At 39.4% G+C, this 16,804-nt stretch overlaps 1 protein-coding gene across 1 annotated transcript in view; it reads right to left on the bottom strand.

The window, feature by feature from the left end:
• fras1 (Fraser extracellular matrix complex subunit 1) overlaps window positions 1–16,804 on the bottom strand; it is a 397,669-nt gene that overhangs the window by 10,037 nt on the left and 370,828 nt on the right. The window contains exons 63-69 of the mRNA XM_052040656.1: window positions 14,230–14,462; window positions 11,301–11,461; window positions 9,877–10,091; window positions 8,639–8,789; window positions 8,445–8,552; window positions 3,765–3,924; window positions 1,658–1,774 (exon numbers count right to left, since the gene is read on the bottom strand). Coding sequence (XP_051896616.1) covers window positions 1,658–1,774; window positions 3,765–3,924; window positions 8,445–8,552; window positions 8,639–8,789; window positions 9,877–10,091; window positions 11,301–11,461; window positions 14,230–14,462 — 1,145 coding nt within the window. The remainder of the gene's footprint in view (window positions 1–1,657; window positions 1,775–3,764; window positions 3,925–8,444; window positions 8,553–8,638; window positions 8,790–9,876; window positions 10,092–11,300; window positions 11,462–14,229; window positions 14,463–16,804) is intronic.

Consider the following 16,804-nt stretch of genomic DNA (forward strand, 5'->3'; position numbering starts at 1 on the left):
AATCAGAGATTTGTAGAGTGCAACACAGAGATCCAAATTGAATTGGGCATTAGCTGCATGCCAACACAACTGTATCTGATGGTGGTGGATTAAATATGAATTCAGCACTTTGAGTAGCAGGGGGTTTGAAAAGCAAGCCTTACATAAAGAAAGCAATCTTCATGACCTGACAATGACGTACAAAGCTTTAAAGGTAATAAAGTGTTTTTTAAAGTGTACTCACACTTTCAGTGTGGAAAACACAACAGCCAATCCGTGAGCATTATCCCCAGCAAACTACATGATGCTAATGCCCAGGTAATCTGCTTTAGTGATGCTGTTTGAGAGATAGACATAACCGTGACACCAGCGATAGGTCTTCTGCTCTTCAAAATAAGTCTCAGTGTGATCGCTCACATTGACACAAGAGAGCAGATGGGGCTTTAGTTTAATGTCTTATTAAATGGTTGCCATTGTTGATAGTGCAAAGGTGTAAATTTGGTCACTACTGGGCAAAGACATGGGACAAGCTGACCAAAACTCAAAACCGACCCACTAAATGCTGTCAGATTGTTCTCAAGCCCCAAATGATCAAATGGCCTGTAAATTTATGACAAAAAGCACAACAGCAAATTCTGTCCAAGTTATAATTTTGATAAATAAGGATTCCTTGTATTCATTTAATAACTACATCTTGATTGCCAGTTTTTTTATGATCTGTGGTGAATCCATGTTTTTTTGGGCATGGTCTACTTTCACAAAGATCTAACCTATGTTTTCAAATTAGGCAGGACTATACTTATATGTGAAGCTTTGATGAAAATGTTGCTGGATCTTGATATGTCCTCAATATAGATGCTGTTGGGTGTACATCTTCAGCTAAACAGGACCTTCTGAGAACAGGACCCAAGGCTTATTTGCTGCTCACAGTCCACTCTGCTTTGTGGGATGGCCATGGCAGGCTGAATTTGATTGGAACCATAGAGTCACACGTGGCAAGTGTGGCTATGGTACTGGTAGTTGGATCAAGAGTGATCTGGCAAATATTCCACAGTAGTGGTGACACAATATTGAATGGTTCCCTTATATGATGAGATGGACTCTTGACCTCACAATCCACCTTGTTATGACCTTGCACCTTATTGTCTACCTGCAATGCACTTCCCTGTAGCTGTGACACTTTACTCTGTATTCTGTTATTGTTTATACCCTGTATTACCTCAATGCACCCTGTACTACCTCAATGTATCTGCACTGTGTAATGAATTGATCTGTACGAATGGTAAGCAAGACAAGTTTTTCACTGTACCTTGGTACAAGTGCTAATAATAAACCAATACCAATATCAATAGCTTCTTGCAGTCTTAAGCTCTATCTTTGCTCTTTTCATTATCACTGGCATATTACAGATGGCTCGGTGGTTGTGAGGCTGGAAAAGGTGCAGTGTGAAGCAAGCTGTGATCTTAACTCCAGGTGTGTTGCAGTAGGTTAAAGTAATCTGAACTTTGCAGCTATGTTACACATTATATCTTTAATTCTATGTCTGTTTAATGATTAAAATGGCACAATGCGATTTTCTGTGACACACAACAAAACTCTGCACACTACATTTTGAACATCTTGTGCTGAAGCTGAAAAAGCGGAGTGCTTGTACAGCAGGGTCAGAATAAGCTCATACTTCTCCGGAGCATGTGCTGTACAGGCCAGTGGCTTATCTCCGGGGTCAATCCAAGGCTGCGTGGGCTGGACGGTGCATGGGATCAAAAAGATGGTGTACTCTCCCGAATAGTCTTTTCTATGGATAAGAAAATCATTAGAAAAAAAATTAACATCCAAACTCTTAAAAAAATTTGCTGCTGAATCATATATTAAATCCTCACTAATAAGAGCTGATACATGCCTATGCTATTCCCCCAGTAGTCTGTTTAACTAAAATAACTTACATTTTGCTGAAATTAACATTTACAATATTATTATTTTATCTACTGTATTTTCCTGTATCCAAAAGGCTTTTTAAATGAATATCATGTACAATCATAGTTTTCTGAGAGGTATACTCACTCAGTTTCAAATTCTGACAGGCTAAAAAACCACATAAAGATAGTCAGTAATGGCAAAGAACAATGTCAATTGAAAGCACAAGAACTATTAGCGATACTCTGCAAGGAAAGGCCAAGAAGTCCAAGATGCTTCCCCCCATTGACAGATCTTGATCCCGCACTGTTAATCCTTCAATAACATGCTTAGTAAAGTTTAATGTTATATGCATTTTGTACTTATTAAAACAAAGTAGACTCATTATTGGGATATTTGTTTGGGATCTTCACCAATGCAAGGTCACATCACTTAGAAGATCAAAATTTTCTTTGTGATCGTAAGATCACAAGGGGTCTAGTCTTGCCGAATAATTTTTTAAAAAACTGAACAAGTTGTCCAAAGCTTTTTTTTTACTGCATTATTCAGTTCTTATTATCCATTATATTATCGTTAAAAATACCAGTCACCTTAAATGTGAGACACTGGGATCATCCAACGTGAAATGGCTTCAATGACTGCTGTTGACATTGGCAGAAAAATTTACTTGAATTCCTTTGTTCATTTTAACAATGGTATTAATCAAAATACAATTAATTAATTAGTGAGCAAAGCAATATAAACAATAAAAATTGGTCAACCAATTCAGGTGGTAGATGTCCCGAGGCAGAACTGGTCTCAATTTGTTTATAAATTACAAGCCATTGTTGCATCTAATAGGCTCTGCATTGAAACTATATCTACAATAAACATGGAAACATTCTGTGTTTGCACATCACATTGTCAGCTTTATAGTTCTATTTTACTCTTTCTGCCTAATATTAGGAAACTACTGTCTAAATGAGAATATCACTCCTTATCTACATCATAAAGATTTCCTTTTAAAGCATATGGATTAATTATTCTCTACCACTTTCTTCTAAATAGGGCTAATGTGTTTTTTCCAAGAAAATGCATCTACTTTCAACATAAAAATGGAATGCATAAATCAAAAGGAAATTTTATGTCATATATATCTTCTGCTGAATATTCTAATCTGCATCTGGGGTTATATTCTGGAGAATCAGGCTTGGTAGAAAGGCTTCCTTACACTACAAGTCAGATGACATCGGTACTGAATTCCTACATGGGTTCTATGAACCATCTACCATAATCTTGACAGAGGGTCCTCAAAAATCCTGGTAAAACATTACAAATGGTCAGAACCACAACAATTAATGCAGATAAATTTCTCCCCCTTACAAAGCGTTCTGTGCAGACCTCTCGGACTCCGTAGCTTTGCAATCAAACACTTGTGCAAATTTGGACTGAGAACCAAAATATATTTATTATTTTTCGACGAATCAATGTTCAATGAGTAGCTTTATAGTATACCTAGAATGTCCCATTACAGTATCAGATACCATGTATATAAAATATTAAACAGTAGGTCACACAGCATCTGAGGAAAGAGAAACAAAGATAATGTTTCAAGTCAAAGGCCCTGAAACATCAACTCTGCACCTCCTGCTGCAGAGGCTGCTTGACTTGCTGACTGTTTCAGAAACTGTTTCTGCCGTCCATCCCTGAGAAAATATCCCGAAAGGGTAAAATGTGCCATCTCTATCAAGGTTAAATGTATAGATACTTCCAAAACATGGCAGCATACATTCAAAACAAGACAAGCTATCAACATTTTTAAAATATGCTCTTGAAATGTAGTATCACATAAAATGTATTTGATTCACATAGGAGATGGCTTTGTACTCTACCTGTTGTAGGAACTGGTTGCTCGCCACAGCTGATAGGGAGAATCAAATGTTTGAGTGCTCCAGAGCAACTGCAGGTCAAATTCAATGCCTCCTAAATGGTCAGGAGCGACAATCTGAGACTTTTGTCCTGGCAATGTGTGGTGATCCATCACAAAATGACCTGGAAAGGAAAATAACTTGCAGGTGAGGTTTCTTCTCCCTCAGCTCAGAAAGCAGTTTTGTGACCAAAATTAGGTTCCTTACTGTGAGTAACATTGCCATCATTACATGTACATTTCTAATATGGTCAGTGGATGAACAACCAATCCATTAACCAATGCAGTTTTAAGCAGACTTTAAATTTTAACCAAATTTATTCCTTTATCATTTAAAATCTTATTCTACTTATGGCAGGCTTTCCCCTTATTTTAAAAAGCAAAAAAATACCATCTTCTCCTTTCACTGGCTTACTCGCACTTTCCATTTTGGGTGTGGGAGGAGTTTATTTTTTAATAAGAGATTTCATTGTTTAGAATTCAGCCGTAGGGCCAGTTTGGCTGGATGAAAAGCCTAGATTCAGAAGACCGACAAGATTTCATGCCAATGCTTGCTGTATCCAAATCAAGAAGAACTCTTAGCACAGTGCTCAGAGTAATTACACATGCCTTGAAAGTAAAATGTGACACAAGGGAAATATTTACTGGAACTTATCAATGCCTCTTTTACCGCACTATGCACAGCACAGAAGGGTGATTATTTTCAGGGGCAGGATTGCTGCCTGAGCTGGACTGAAGCAAGGTCTCTATCTGCTGGTCAGAAACCTGCTGTGACTCTGTCCTGATTTTCTGGGTCTACGCCAACTGAGAGAATGTGGCAGCCTCTCGGTGCCAAGGTTGCTCTTTTCTCAGAATCCAGCTCGGTGGGGAAGAGCAAAGCAGTGCCTCTTGAAAGGTCTGGTCAACAATGGCAGTTAATGGAGGAGACAGATGGATGAGCAGAGCTCCTGGGAAACTTCAGTTTAATGGACGGGTGGCAAGCAGCATTATTTTGGAGCCAGTACTGCCAATTGTGTTAAAGACACTAAATAGACAGCATCAACGAAGCAGCCTGCATCCCACAGGAAAACTAATCTTATCATCTCTTCTCCTGGCATTGATCAAGAGAGGCAGAGTAACATGTAACGGAAGCCATACGTAGTTGTCATCATTTAGACGAGGTTAGCTGGGCAGGAAGAGAAAGCAGTAATCCCACACTTCCACACCCCCCCCCCCCCCTCAAAATAAGATGAAGAAAATTGTAGTCACTTTTAAGAACAGGGTTTCCTCTGACAGATACTCCATTCTTCCAGGAATTTTCTAAACAAAGTAAGAGCTCAAGGATTTGGGCTGAGGAGCATGGATATTATCATAGATAGAGGACTAGTTAAAGAACAGAAGAGAGGGAGTGGGATTGAACAAAAAATTAAAATCAAAAATCTGAAATAAAATCAGAAAATGCTGGAAACACTCAGCAGGTCAGGCAGCTGCGGAAAGAGAAACAGAGTTAATGCTTCAGGTCGAAAACCCTTGGGTCAGAACGGGATTAAGCAAGTAATCTTGTAGGTAGGAAGTCTGTTAACTAGAGGGATGCTACAAGGATCACTGCTGGGATCCTAATGACTAGATATAGGACCTGGTGTAACATATCCAAGACATCTGTCAATATGGAGATGAGTGGGAAAGTAAACTGTAAAGACTACGAAGAGACTCCATTGAGATATAGACAGGTTTTGTGAGTGGGCATAAGGGTAGCAGATGGGAGCTTAATATAGGGGAACTGTGAATTTATTTACTTTACAGAAAGTAAAATCAAAGAGAATATATTTGAAATTGTGGGAAAGATGGATGTTGGTGTCCTGATTGATATGGATCTCTTTGTTCATGAACCACAAAATACATGCAAACAATTAGCAAGGCAAATTGTATGTCGGCCTTTATTGGCCTGAGTCAGTATAAGGTAGTAATGACTTTATTTCAAGAGTAAGGAAGTCTTGCTGCAGCTGAGAGTCTTTGGAATTCACTAACCTAGAAGCCTTAGGCTGCTCAGAGTCAAGGCTGACGTTGATAGCTTTTTTGTATTGAAAGGGAATCAAGGGATATGGGGATTCTCTTTGAAAGTGGAGCTAAAGTCGAGGATAGTGCAACTGGATTTTATGAGGATACCGCCCTTGAACTTCATACCAAAGGACTGAAGTATTGTTTTTGGTCAAATTTACAGCAATAGCCCATCATTAGTACCTCAGCACAGATACTATTGCACACAAGTAGCATGACTGAAAGGATAGCACACTTGGTACAAATAAATTCCAAAGTTTGATTTCAAGGCAAGGATTTATCATTGTTGAAGAAACTTACCCCAAATCTGTTCCTCTTATATTCATGGGGATTCTATATTCCTGCCCTCTAGTGTAGGAGCTTCTCTGCTGTACACTCCATGTAATTCCATGCTACAAAGACTAAGCCTTTGGAATTCACGATGGAACCCAGATTTTGCAAAGGCACTGCTGGAAATTCTGACCCAAAGTATTTGAAACTTTTTAGATCACTCCTATCTGTTAAATTGTTACAAACTATTGATATACATGTGAGGAAAAATTCAATTGTGTAACAGCATTCTTCAGTTCTATGAAATTGAGGATGGATTATTTTCCCCCTCAGTGTCAAACATGATAATGACCATTTCTGGGTCGTTTTCACACCACCAGGAAAATTCGACCTGGTTCTCCTTGTAGTGGGTCATTCTTGCGACCTCGGCCCAATTTCCACGTCAGTGACATGCCTGATGATGCCAATCCCTGTCCAAAGTATCTTTTGGAGTATTCCAGGGGATTTAAGATCACACTGTCCTGGAGGCACCAGTCATTGGTTTAACTCGTGCAGCATCGACCCGAGTGCCTGCAAGGTAAGTAAGTTACTTACCTGCATTCATGGGTTCTCCTCCACTCTCCCCATTTTAAAATGACCTGCCCCCAAATCTCTCAAATTCTAGTCGGCAGCCCTGGACTTTCTGAACTGTGGGACCTCAACCCTGCAAACAACACCCCTCCCCATCCTTTGCTGGTCCTGATCCGAGACCTAGGACTCAACAGCTCCTTCTGTAACTGGATCCTTGACTTTTTAACCAACAGACCGCAATCAGTGAGGATAGGCAGCGATACCTCTGGCACGATTATCCTCAACACTAGTGTCCCACAAGGCTGCGCCCTCAGCCCTCTACTCTACTCCCTATACACTCATGACTGTGTGGCCAGATTCTGCTCTAACTCCATCTACAAGGTTGCAGATGATACCACCATTGTAGGTACCACCACTGTATCTCAAACAGTGATGAGTCGGAGTACAGGAAGGAGATAGAGAGCTTAGTGGCATGGTGTCATGACAACAACTTTTCCCTCAATGTCAACAAAACAAAAGAGCTGGTCACTGACTTCAGGAAAAGGGGCGGTGTACATGCACCTGTCTACATCGACGGTGCTGAGGTCAAGAGGGTTGAGAGCTTCAAGTTCCTGGGAGTGAACATCACCAACAGCCTGTCCTGGTCAAATCACGTAGGTGCCACGTGCAAGAAAGCTCACCAGCGCCTCTACTTCCTCAGGAGGCTAAAGAAATTCGGTTTGTCCCCTTTGACGCTCACCAACTTTTACCGATGCACCATAGAAAATCTGGATGCATCATGGCTCAGTACGGCAACTGCTCTGCCCAGGACCGCAAGAAACTGCAGAGAGTTGTGGACACAGCCCAGCGCGTCACGGACACCAGCATCCCCTCCTTGGACTCTGTCTCTACCTCTCGCTGCCTTGGCGAAGCAGCCAGCATAATCAAAGACCCCACCCACCCAGGTCATTCTCTCTCCTCTTCCATCAGGTGGAAGATACAGGAGCCTGAAGGCACGTACCACCAGACTTAAGGACAGCTTCTACCCCACTGTGATAAGACTATTGAACGGTTCCCTTATACGATGAGATGGACTCTGACCTCACGATCTACCTTGTTGTGACCTTGCACCTTATTGCACTGCACTTTCTCTGTAGCTGTGACACTTTATTCTGTACTGTTATTGTTTTTACCTGTACTACATCAGTGCACTCTGTACTAACTCAATGTAACTGCACTGTGTAATGAATTGACCTGTACGATCAGTATGCAAGACAAGTTTTTCACTGTACCTCGGTACAAGTGACAATAATAAACCAATACCAATAAACCACCCTCCTCCCCCAAACACCTCCCAGCCTCCAATCTCCCTCTTTCCCACAATTTGCGAGTCCCCCACTCCTGACTGTAACCCCAAAACAACCTGGTTGTTACTACTTGCTTCCAATCCAAAACAACACCCACAAAATGATAAGACACTACCCTCTCTCCCCTCAACCACTTGCCTGATTGGGTGTGACATTGGGGCCAGGCCTGCAAAAATGTACAGCTGACAGCCAACAACTAAAGCAATTGTTGGCCCTTAGATCTGTGCCATTCCAGTCACCTTAGTAGATGTTCTCGAACCTCTTGGCATTGGAATCATACGCTAACTGCTAACATGAATGTTATTATTGTAAAATAATTTACGGAATATACATTCCTTTTGCATAATATAAATTATCTGAAAGAGTTAATTTTCACCAAATCCTAGCTTTTCCTCTTTTTCAATGTCCTTCAAAGTACTTACCTCTAAATTTTGCATGGGTCTTGAATTCAATGACAAGACGACCATCTTCTCTTATGTAAATCCGTATTATTTGAAGCTGTGCTGACAACACACTGTCGGTCTGAATACCTGCACAAAGAAAAATGATTCAAAGCTTCAAGTGAATGAAAACAAGTGAAATAAAACTTAACATTTATGTGGGTCATCTGATTTACCTGTTCTCCATAGAACAGTGTCGTAAAAGAATGAAAACTCCATCTCAGTGTGATGTTCCAGTGAAGCCCAGCCTCTTGGTGCTGTCACATAAATGTAAGACACATACAAAGGCACTGACACTGTCAGGAATGATTGGGCAGAGTCTCGAACCTGCAAATTAAAAGGACATTAGGACATGTGCCACAGAAGAAAGCTCTTTGGCCAGGAAGACTCTTGACTTAAAAATTTCATATTCCATACACTTTACCATAAACCCAACACAATCTATTCACCTTCCTGAGAAACAGTTCTACAAAGCCTCTGCTTTCTCTCACCTTCAAATGCATAAATTCATATCAATGTGCACATCACAAAATAAGAGTGTGTAAATCAACCAAATAGTCTAAAGTCAGAAGATAGTCCAAATGTAATGAACAGTATTTCAGCTGGATGAGATCGCTCTTTCTTGTGGAAGACTTAAACTGTGATGATGCAGCATGTTCAATCTGGGTTAGGAACTTTACTTTTCAAACAATAGTATAAAATGCATGATACTGGCCCTTCCACCTGTTGAAGTCAATGGAAACAAGGAATTGACGGGAATCAATGTCATCATTTTGCATTATCTTCTAAAATCAATATTAACCAATGAGTGTTAAATGTGAGCACATAATTTAGGTTAGTATGTCAGATCAATATCAAGTGCATAACTATCTGGATTATCTCAAAGCAAAAATTCAAAGGTCCTGTTCAAAAAAGAGCACCACACTTCCCAATATCCACTGTGCCACTGTTCCTCCCTCAACTAGGACTGCCAAAATCAGAAACATCATCAATTTGATTTGCTGTTTGCAGGGGTCTTTCTGTGTACAAGTTATCTCCCATCTTTGCCTACATGATAGCCATTCAAAGATATTCAACTGAATACAAAGTGCCTTGAGATGTCCTCAGCATGCCATCAGGTGTTATTCAAACCTCTCTTATTGACAGCTTTTAAAATTAAAAAAGGTTAATGATTATAAACACCTCAAGTTGCAATTGTAGATGATACAAGCACAGAACTCGGTATGTTTTATAAACTATAATGACACTCTTCCCTCTAATTATAACTTTGTGTGAAGTTTAACTGAAATTTCACTTAATTGGAATCAGGAAGCAAGCTGCTTAAAAAACTTGGACTGTTGTCCTCAAATAGATGTTGACCATATTTAAATAAGAATAAACATCCCACCAACTCTTTGATTTTTCTTTCAATCACCTGGAAGTCAGCTGTCACTGAGCCACCACAGACATCAATCAGTTCTGTCATATCATAGTAGGCATCAAATGTCCAGATACAGCTCTTCAGGTTGAGGTGTTTATACAGTTGGATGGTTTTGGGTTCTCTTACATTCGGGTCAAACTGGAATGGTCGATCATACCCAGGCCCAAGAGTGATGCTGTCATAGATGACATCATCTAAAAATCCAGAGTCTGCAAAACACATCATTTCCTTAATGCTTTTGTTCTTTTAACTTGCTCAGCTGACTACAGAAATATTCCATCTGTTTAACATCACAATGACAATATTTCTTTTAAGTGCATAAACAGAGCACAAAATCACACAGGTTTATAATGTTGGTTTATAATTTCTCTGAATTTTAGGATGCAGTCAGCTTTATAAACAGAATGCTTGAGAGGTGACTAAAGTTACAAACTATGGACAGAATCCAGAGATTGCAAAGTCATGGCAGCATTAGCACAAATATGGTTAAAATTTTGCTAAGATTACTATTTCCCCCATTTCGCAAGAATTCCTACATTCTATAAAATTTATTATATATGCAGTGACAGTAAGGAAAATAAGTCAGAGAGGGGACTAATCAGAAGTATTGATCTCATTGTTGAGAATTGTTTATTTTGAGGCTTCAAGGATAACAAAAGTTCTATTTATAGTTTTGAACACTTCTTTCCTATATAGACAGTGCATACGTAAGTGGAGCAATGTTTTATAACTAGGGCAGTAAAGCTCTATAAAGTTATCAATAGCAAAATAACCAGTTATCAACAAATTAAAATTTTTCAGTGCATGAAACTTGGGCATAGTTTTCAACAGGTGATTACCAAAAGGGCAAAGATTTATCAGCTCTCTATTTATAATGGAATCATAAGCGTACATAAATTAATACATACATTTCTTTGCCTCAGGTTTAATTATTCATTGTTTTAGTGGATTGTCAGAAACTTATGAACCAAACTATTCCAATAATTTTTGTTCTTTTCCTGATGCATCTTTACGTGGATAGATTGGAAAACTGTATATACATAAATGAGGACAAAATAAAGCACACTATTGCTTATTGCAATCGAACCATGACTTGAATTAATTTCAGACATGCAATTCCTCTTATAAATAATAATTATAGTGAAAGAAATGGCACAAGGTTTCTTATTTTGCATTTGTGCTGAATTTTTCTTGCTAAAATTATTGCAGAATTGCAGAAAGAATTTCATCTCTTTGAATTGGTGAGTGGTTATGTAAATGTTTGCTCACACTTCAGTTTTCCGTGGAAACACATTAGAATTTCAACATCCTTTACTTATGTGTACTGTAATCTTTGTCCTTAGGTTAAATTAACATGAAGACAGCAGGAGCTGCACTGGTGACAGGTTGTGGTAATTCGAATTTGCTCAGAGTTCTACCTGTAATACTCTTGAGGTCCTTGAGTGTAACCAGGTTGGAGCAGATGTGCTGGTGCCTGTATATGGATTCCGACAAGAGGAAGTGAAGGTTGTGCAGTGGCATGGTGGACACCAGAGGTAGCATACCATCCTGGTGAGGAATCTGCACAGAGATGTGGATTCTAAACAGAATGAATGGAAAAGAAAGGTCAAAGTCAAAGTCGAGTTTATTGTCATATGCATAAGTGCAATGGAAAATTTGCAGCAGCATCACAGGCACATTTCATCTTGTAAGCAGCACTCACAAGAAAAACAAACTAAAACATACTGTAAATTATACACATTTTATTTTACAAGAAACAACACAATTAGAACAAAAAAGTCAATTTTACTGCAAAGTGTAAGCTTGTATCTGAATAACAAAAATAACACTGCACAAAAGTTCTGTTCATTTTTCAATGAAGGTAGTAAATCACTGTAATGGACAGTTTGGGTACACATAAGCTCTTTCTCTTGTTTGTTTTTTTCTTTTTTCCCCATTCTGCAATCTGCAGTATTACCTGCGTTGTAGACTTATGCTCTTCCTGTGGGCTGCTCTTTGAAAAACTGGTGGATTTCTAGTACTTTTTATAGTTAGCCTATTTTTCAACTAATACTTAACTTGATTAAACATGAGATAATGAACTATTGAACGATAGGACAGTATTTATAAAATGCTCATATGATCCACATACAAATAAATCAGATCATTACTACTTGATCCCAGGTGCACTAAGGAAAAGAGTATTTGAAGATCAAGACCTCAGACTTGACACAAAACCCATAGTTAACTGGGCAGATGTGATTATGCTTCTGAATTAGTTGCAGCAGACATCTCAAGACACTGGAAAGATACTGCAAATGCTGAATCCACAAAATTCTCCAAATTCACATAAAGAGTAAGCAAACTAACATCAGTGTCCTCTCGCAGGCCAACATCCCCAGCAATGAGGCCTAGGTTACATAGTTGGCTGCACTGGCCAAGCAACATCGTTTGCATGCCTGACACCAGACTCCTAAAACAGACCCTTTAATCTGAACTCTGTCATGGGATGAGATTACTAGGCAGAAAGGAGAAGGTTCAAGTATGTGCTCAAGGCTTCTTGTGAAAATGCAGCACCTGCTCTGGCTCAAGGTGGAGAAGGAGCATTTGGGATGGTATTGAGAATCTTGAGTCCATGCATAGGCAGCAGACAGGAGTCATGTGTCAACACCAGAAGAAGTGTAGCACCTCACAAACCACCCACCCACGTGCCTGTCAGGCACCTCCTTCCCCTTCTGTAGAAGAGTCTGGGGTTCCCACATTCTCCTCAGAAGTCACCGCAGAGCTGATAAAACTAGAGTGGAAGCAAGAACTTCATGATCCCGAGGGATTGTCTAAGATGAAGAGTATTGGTAATATCCAATATTAAATTTTTTTTAGGATAGAATGCACTTCTGGCATCCTAACATCAGCCAAACTTCAACAGAAATACTGCAGAAAACGGTTCTGCCCAAATACCTACAGGAGCAAGACCTCTCTTCCTTCTTGCAAAACTGCCTTCATCAATGAAAAATTCTCTTCCAACAATTAAGGTGCCTATTTCATTACATTAGTCATTCTAAATATTTTAATTAAAACTAAAGCTTAGAGATATTCACAGTAATTAAAAGAACTGGATCTAATTAAAGAATGGCTTCACTGCTGGAGTTTGGTTGTCCTTAAAGTGCTGGAGGTCAGCTCGTCAGCCACTCTGTATTTCTCTGTAAGGTGAGCACGAGTACAGATCCTCCCCATATGGAGAAACTTAAAATTTACCAATTGTAATAAACAAACTGTACTCAGACTAAGCCATTTCCCTGCAATTTGGATGTTGACCTGGATTGGTCATTTGTTCATCAACTGATGGCTCCTTTGCCTGGCTGTATATTCCAGTATATTCTCTCCCCTTGCCTTGTAATACAGGTTGAAACTCTCTGGTCTGGCATTTTGCAATCCGGCTGTAGTACAGATCCATACAAATTAACTAATTCAAGTTAAGACCTAACAATAAATAAGTTCTGTACTACATTGTAGCTCATTAACCCATCAGTGCAACTTTTACAATCTTAGCCAACGGTGTTGCTGACTTACGGAAACTGGGTTACAGACATTTCTTGGAACTCTTATGTAACCTGGGGAGGGTCTATTCATAAAAAGAACAGTTCACTTGTTCAGAGGAAGATGATCAAGGGGCAGTTTTTGTGGTCTAGCATTTTGCTGCAGTCTGTCACCAGTCACCTGCAATTTGTGTTCTTACTCTTCTGGCACATTCTCCTTCTTTGACCGACTACTACACTCCCATTTTTCCCACAGAATCTGCTCCCTGATCCATTATCATCCCAAATGGCCTGCAGTCTGTCTTCTCTTCTATGTATCATTGACAATTTCACTTTGCACCTATCCCACTCTCCTCTAAATCCTCTACTCACTCATTGAAAGAGTATCCCAGCAGCCAAATGCTGGAGAAGGCAGGCCCTGTTAGTTGTAATGCACTGTGGACTCTGGAAGGTGTCGGTGCTGCCCCCATGTCAGCTTTAAGTAGTAAGAGAAGCAACAAACTAGCACAAAATGCTCCTGGTTCTACTGAGACTGTTCACGACAGTTGTATTCTGGAGCTCTGAGTGCCAGTCTATGTCAGTATGGGTGGAAGTGCGCAGTGCGTGACTCGAAACGTCATTAGATGCAAGCCTAATGCATGCAAAGGTGTGGACTGGCCACAGAAATGCCCAATTTCTTGACTGATCTGATTTTACCTGGAAATGGTCACAAGCATAGTTCTCGACAAACATTTGTGTTCACATTCCTGCAACCTATCACGATTATGTTCTTATTTGTACAAATCTGAAGCCTGCCGTCATAACAATGACAGCAACCTTTTCTTTACAATACCTGTTGGGATGTTCCTTGTGCTTGACATCCAAGTACTTCAGAGTTGCTATGAAAGATTGGGCCTGGAATCCCCTTGCTGTCCCTGCCACTACAGGTGTGTGGCATATCGAACTGTCCGTTCCTATGGTGACAATGTTACTCCTCAGTGGTGTTCCAACATGGCCAGCCTTGTCCACTGCTTTAGCAACACAACGGACATGGAATCGACGGCTAAAGTAGATACTATCAAGGACCTATAGCAAGAGGATGAAAGGAAGAGTCACTGGTGTTCTGCAAAGCAAAACACTGCAAATGCTGGAAATATGAAATAAAAACAAAAAACACTGCAAATACTCAGCAAGTCAAGCAGCATCTGAGGGGAGAGAAATGGAGTTCATGGTTCAGGTCTATGATCTTGCTGTAAAACTTACTTCTGATGAAAGGACACTGCCTGAAATGTTGTTTTTGTTTTCTCTTTAAAGAGACTGCCTGACCTGTTGAATATTTTCAGCATTTTCTGTTTTTATTTCAGTATTCTCGGAAAGGTTTGTAACCAAGATTAAATAATTATTGACACAAAGGGCAAAATCCTAGCATGTTTGCATCAAGGCAAGTATTTAATTTTGAGGCATATATACTCCTGTACAGAGGGAAGGATGGGGATATATGATGAATCTGGAACAATTGAACTAATTTTATTTAAGTGTAATACAATCATGAGTGCACAGTTCCTCTAGCAAAGATAACAATACTTAAACCAGATGGAAGTGGTTTTGTGTGCTGAGTCTGAATTTTCTTTTTAGCTGATCTACACAGTACTCAGATAGTTAATTAACAGAAAAGTTATGTCGTAGTTTGCAGATTCAAGAACCATATTTAGATAAAAAATTGCTTGTTTTATTTGATAATAATATAACAAGCAATATTTGATAATATAAACATAATATTTGATAGCAATCGATTGCAATATTAACTTAAAAACTTAATCACAATGAGAAATGAATCCCACCCCACCCCCGCACCATTTGTTTCATCATCTTTTAACAGACAAAACAGCATATACACTGTTAAAAATCTTTTTGAATTTGTTTCATTTCCAAAGAGAATTGAACAGAATCAGGTACAACATCCAAGGAAACAAAACTCTAGAGTTTTCCTCCCTCCCTTCCTTAGTCTCTAGAGATACAAGTTTGTCTGCCAATCAAGTGTTCCATTCTACATCAATCAGCCATGATTGGGTGCATTCTACAGATGTTGTTCCGATGGTGCCAAAATGCCCGGGGCGAGACTGGTCAAAGAGTATTTGATCATCTATCCCTGTGCAGTACTTACATACTTCAGTTTTTTTTCATAACCATACATCCGTTCAACTATCTTTAAGCTTTAATTAACATTGCATTAATTATCTTTGATGACAAGCTCTCCTACCTATCTAGTCTATTGGGTAGAGTATTCTTCTAATGTCTGATTTTGCTTGAAGCATACTAATTTTACAGTCATTTCCTTTTAATCTGTGACTGGAGATTAAATTTCTGATACTCTTCAGTTTTATTTCTTTTCCATTCAAACTTAGTAGCTTCTCTCTGTCCACTTCATCCCCAATCCAGCAAACAGACAAGAAGTATTCTGCACAATCCCCTTCCATTCTGGGTTCTATCAGTCTTTACTCAGTTGTTGAAGTCAATGAGGAAATGAAACTTTTAGGCTTGAGTTTGGGTGTGGTACAAACTGTTACGCATGATAGGCAAATCTACTTCTGCTCAAGAGATGTGGTTTTGTCATATACTCAGTAACATATAGAACCTAGATTGACAACAACATGAATTGTAGTTCCAGCTGTAATCTTAACTAGATCTAGGACATAATCATTTTCAAAAAGTTTGAGAAAGGATATAATCTACGGCATTAATGTGCTGAATGACAGTAGAGGGTTGAAGTTCACCTAACCATCACCTTTGTTCTGCAAGCTCTAGAACAATTGATAGGTCTCCTTTCTGGAGTGGCCGCTTATAACCTGAGTTAAATCAACAGCACTGTTGCAACTCAGTTGTTCCTGGGTGAGTTTCCACAACATATCACTGCTCAAATTATAAAATGAAACCTCATTTAATACTAAATGTGCAAGTTGGCTCAGAGACCACAATGGTTGCTGTTTACACTGCTATGATGGAAATTGTTTTCCTGGATTAGAAATGATGACTGGTGTGCATTATAAACATGATACACAGCAGGAAACAAAGCATGCTTAGTCTACTCTGGAGTATCCTATTTTTATTCATACATGACATACTGGTGTCACAAAAAGGCAGCATTTATTGCCCATCTTTAACTGTCCTTGAGGCAATGGTGGTGAGTGAATTCCAGGATTCTTTCTCAGCTTGCATGAAGTTGTGGCAATACATTGCTACATCAGGATGATATCTGATTTGGAAAACGAATAGGAAGAGGTGGTACTCCCACCCAACTGCTTCCATTTCATTCTGTTGTAGAGGTTGTGGGTTTGTGAGGTGCTGTTTAAGAAGCCTTGGTGAGTTGCTACAGTTCCTCTTGTAGATGTTCCTCTGTGTACTTGTCCTATATAATCCTTATTGGATTC

This window comes from Pristis pectinata, chromosome 2 (assembly GCF_009764475.1).
Source record: "Pristis pectinata isolate sPriPec2 chromosome 2, sPriPec2.1.pri, whole genome shotgun sequence".
In the NCBI taxonomy this organism is placed as follows: Eukaryota; Metazoa; Chordata; class Chondrichthyes; order Rhinopristiformes; family Pristidae; genus Pristis; species Pristis pectinata.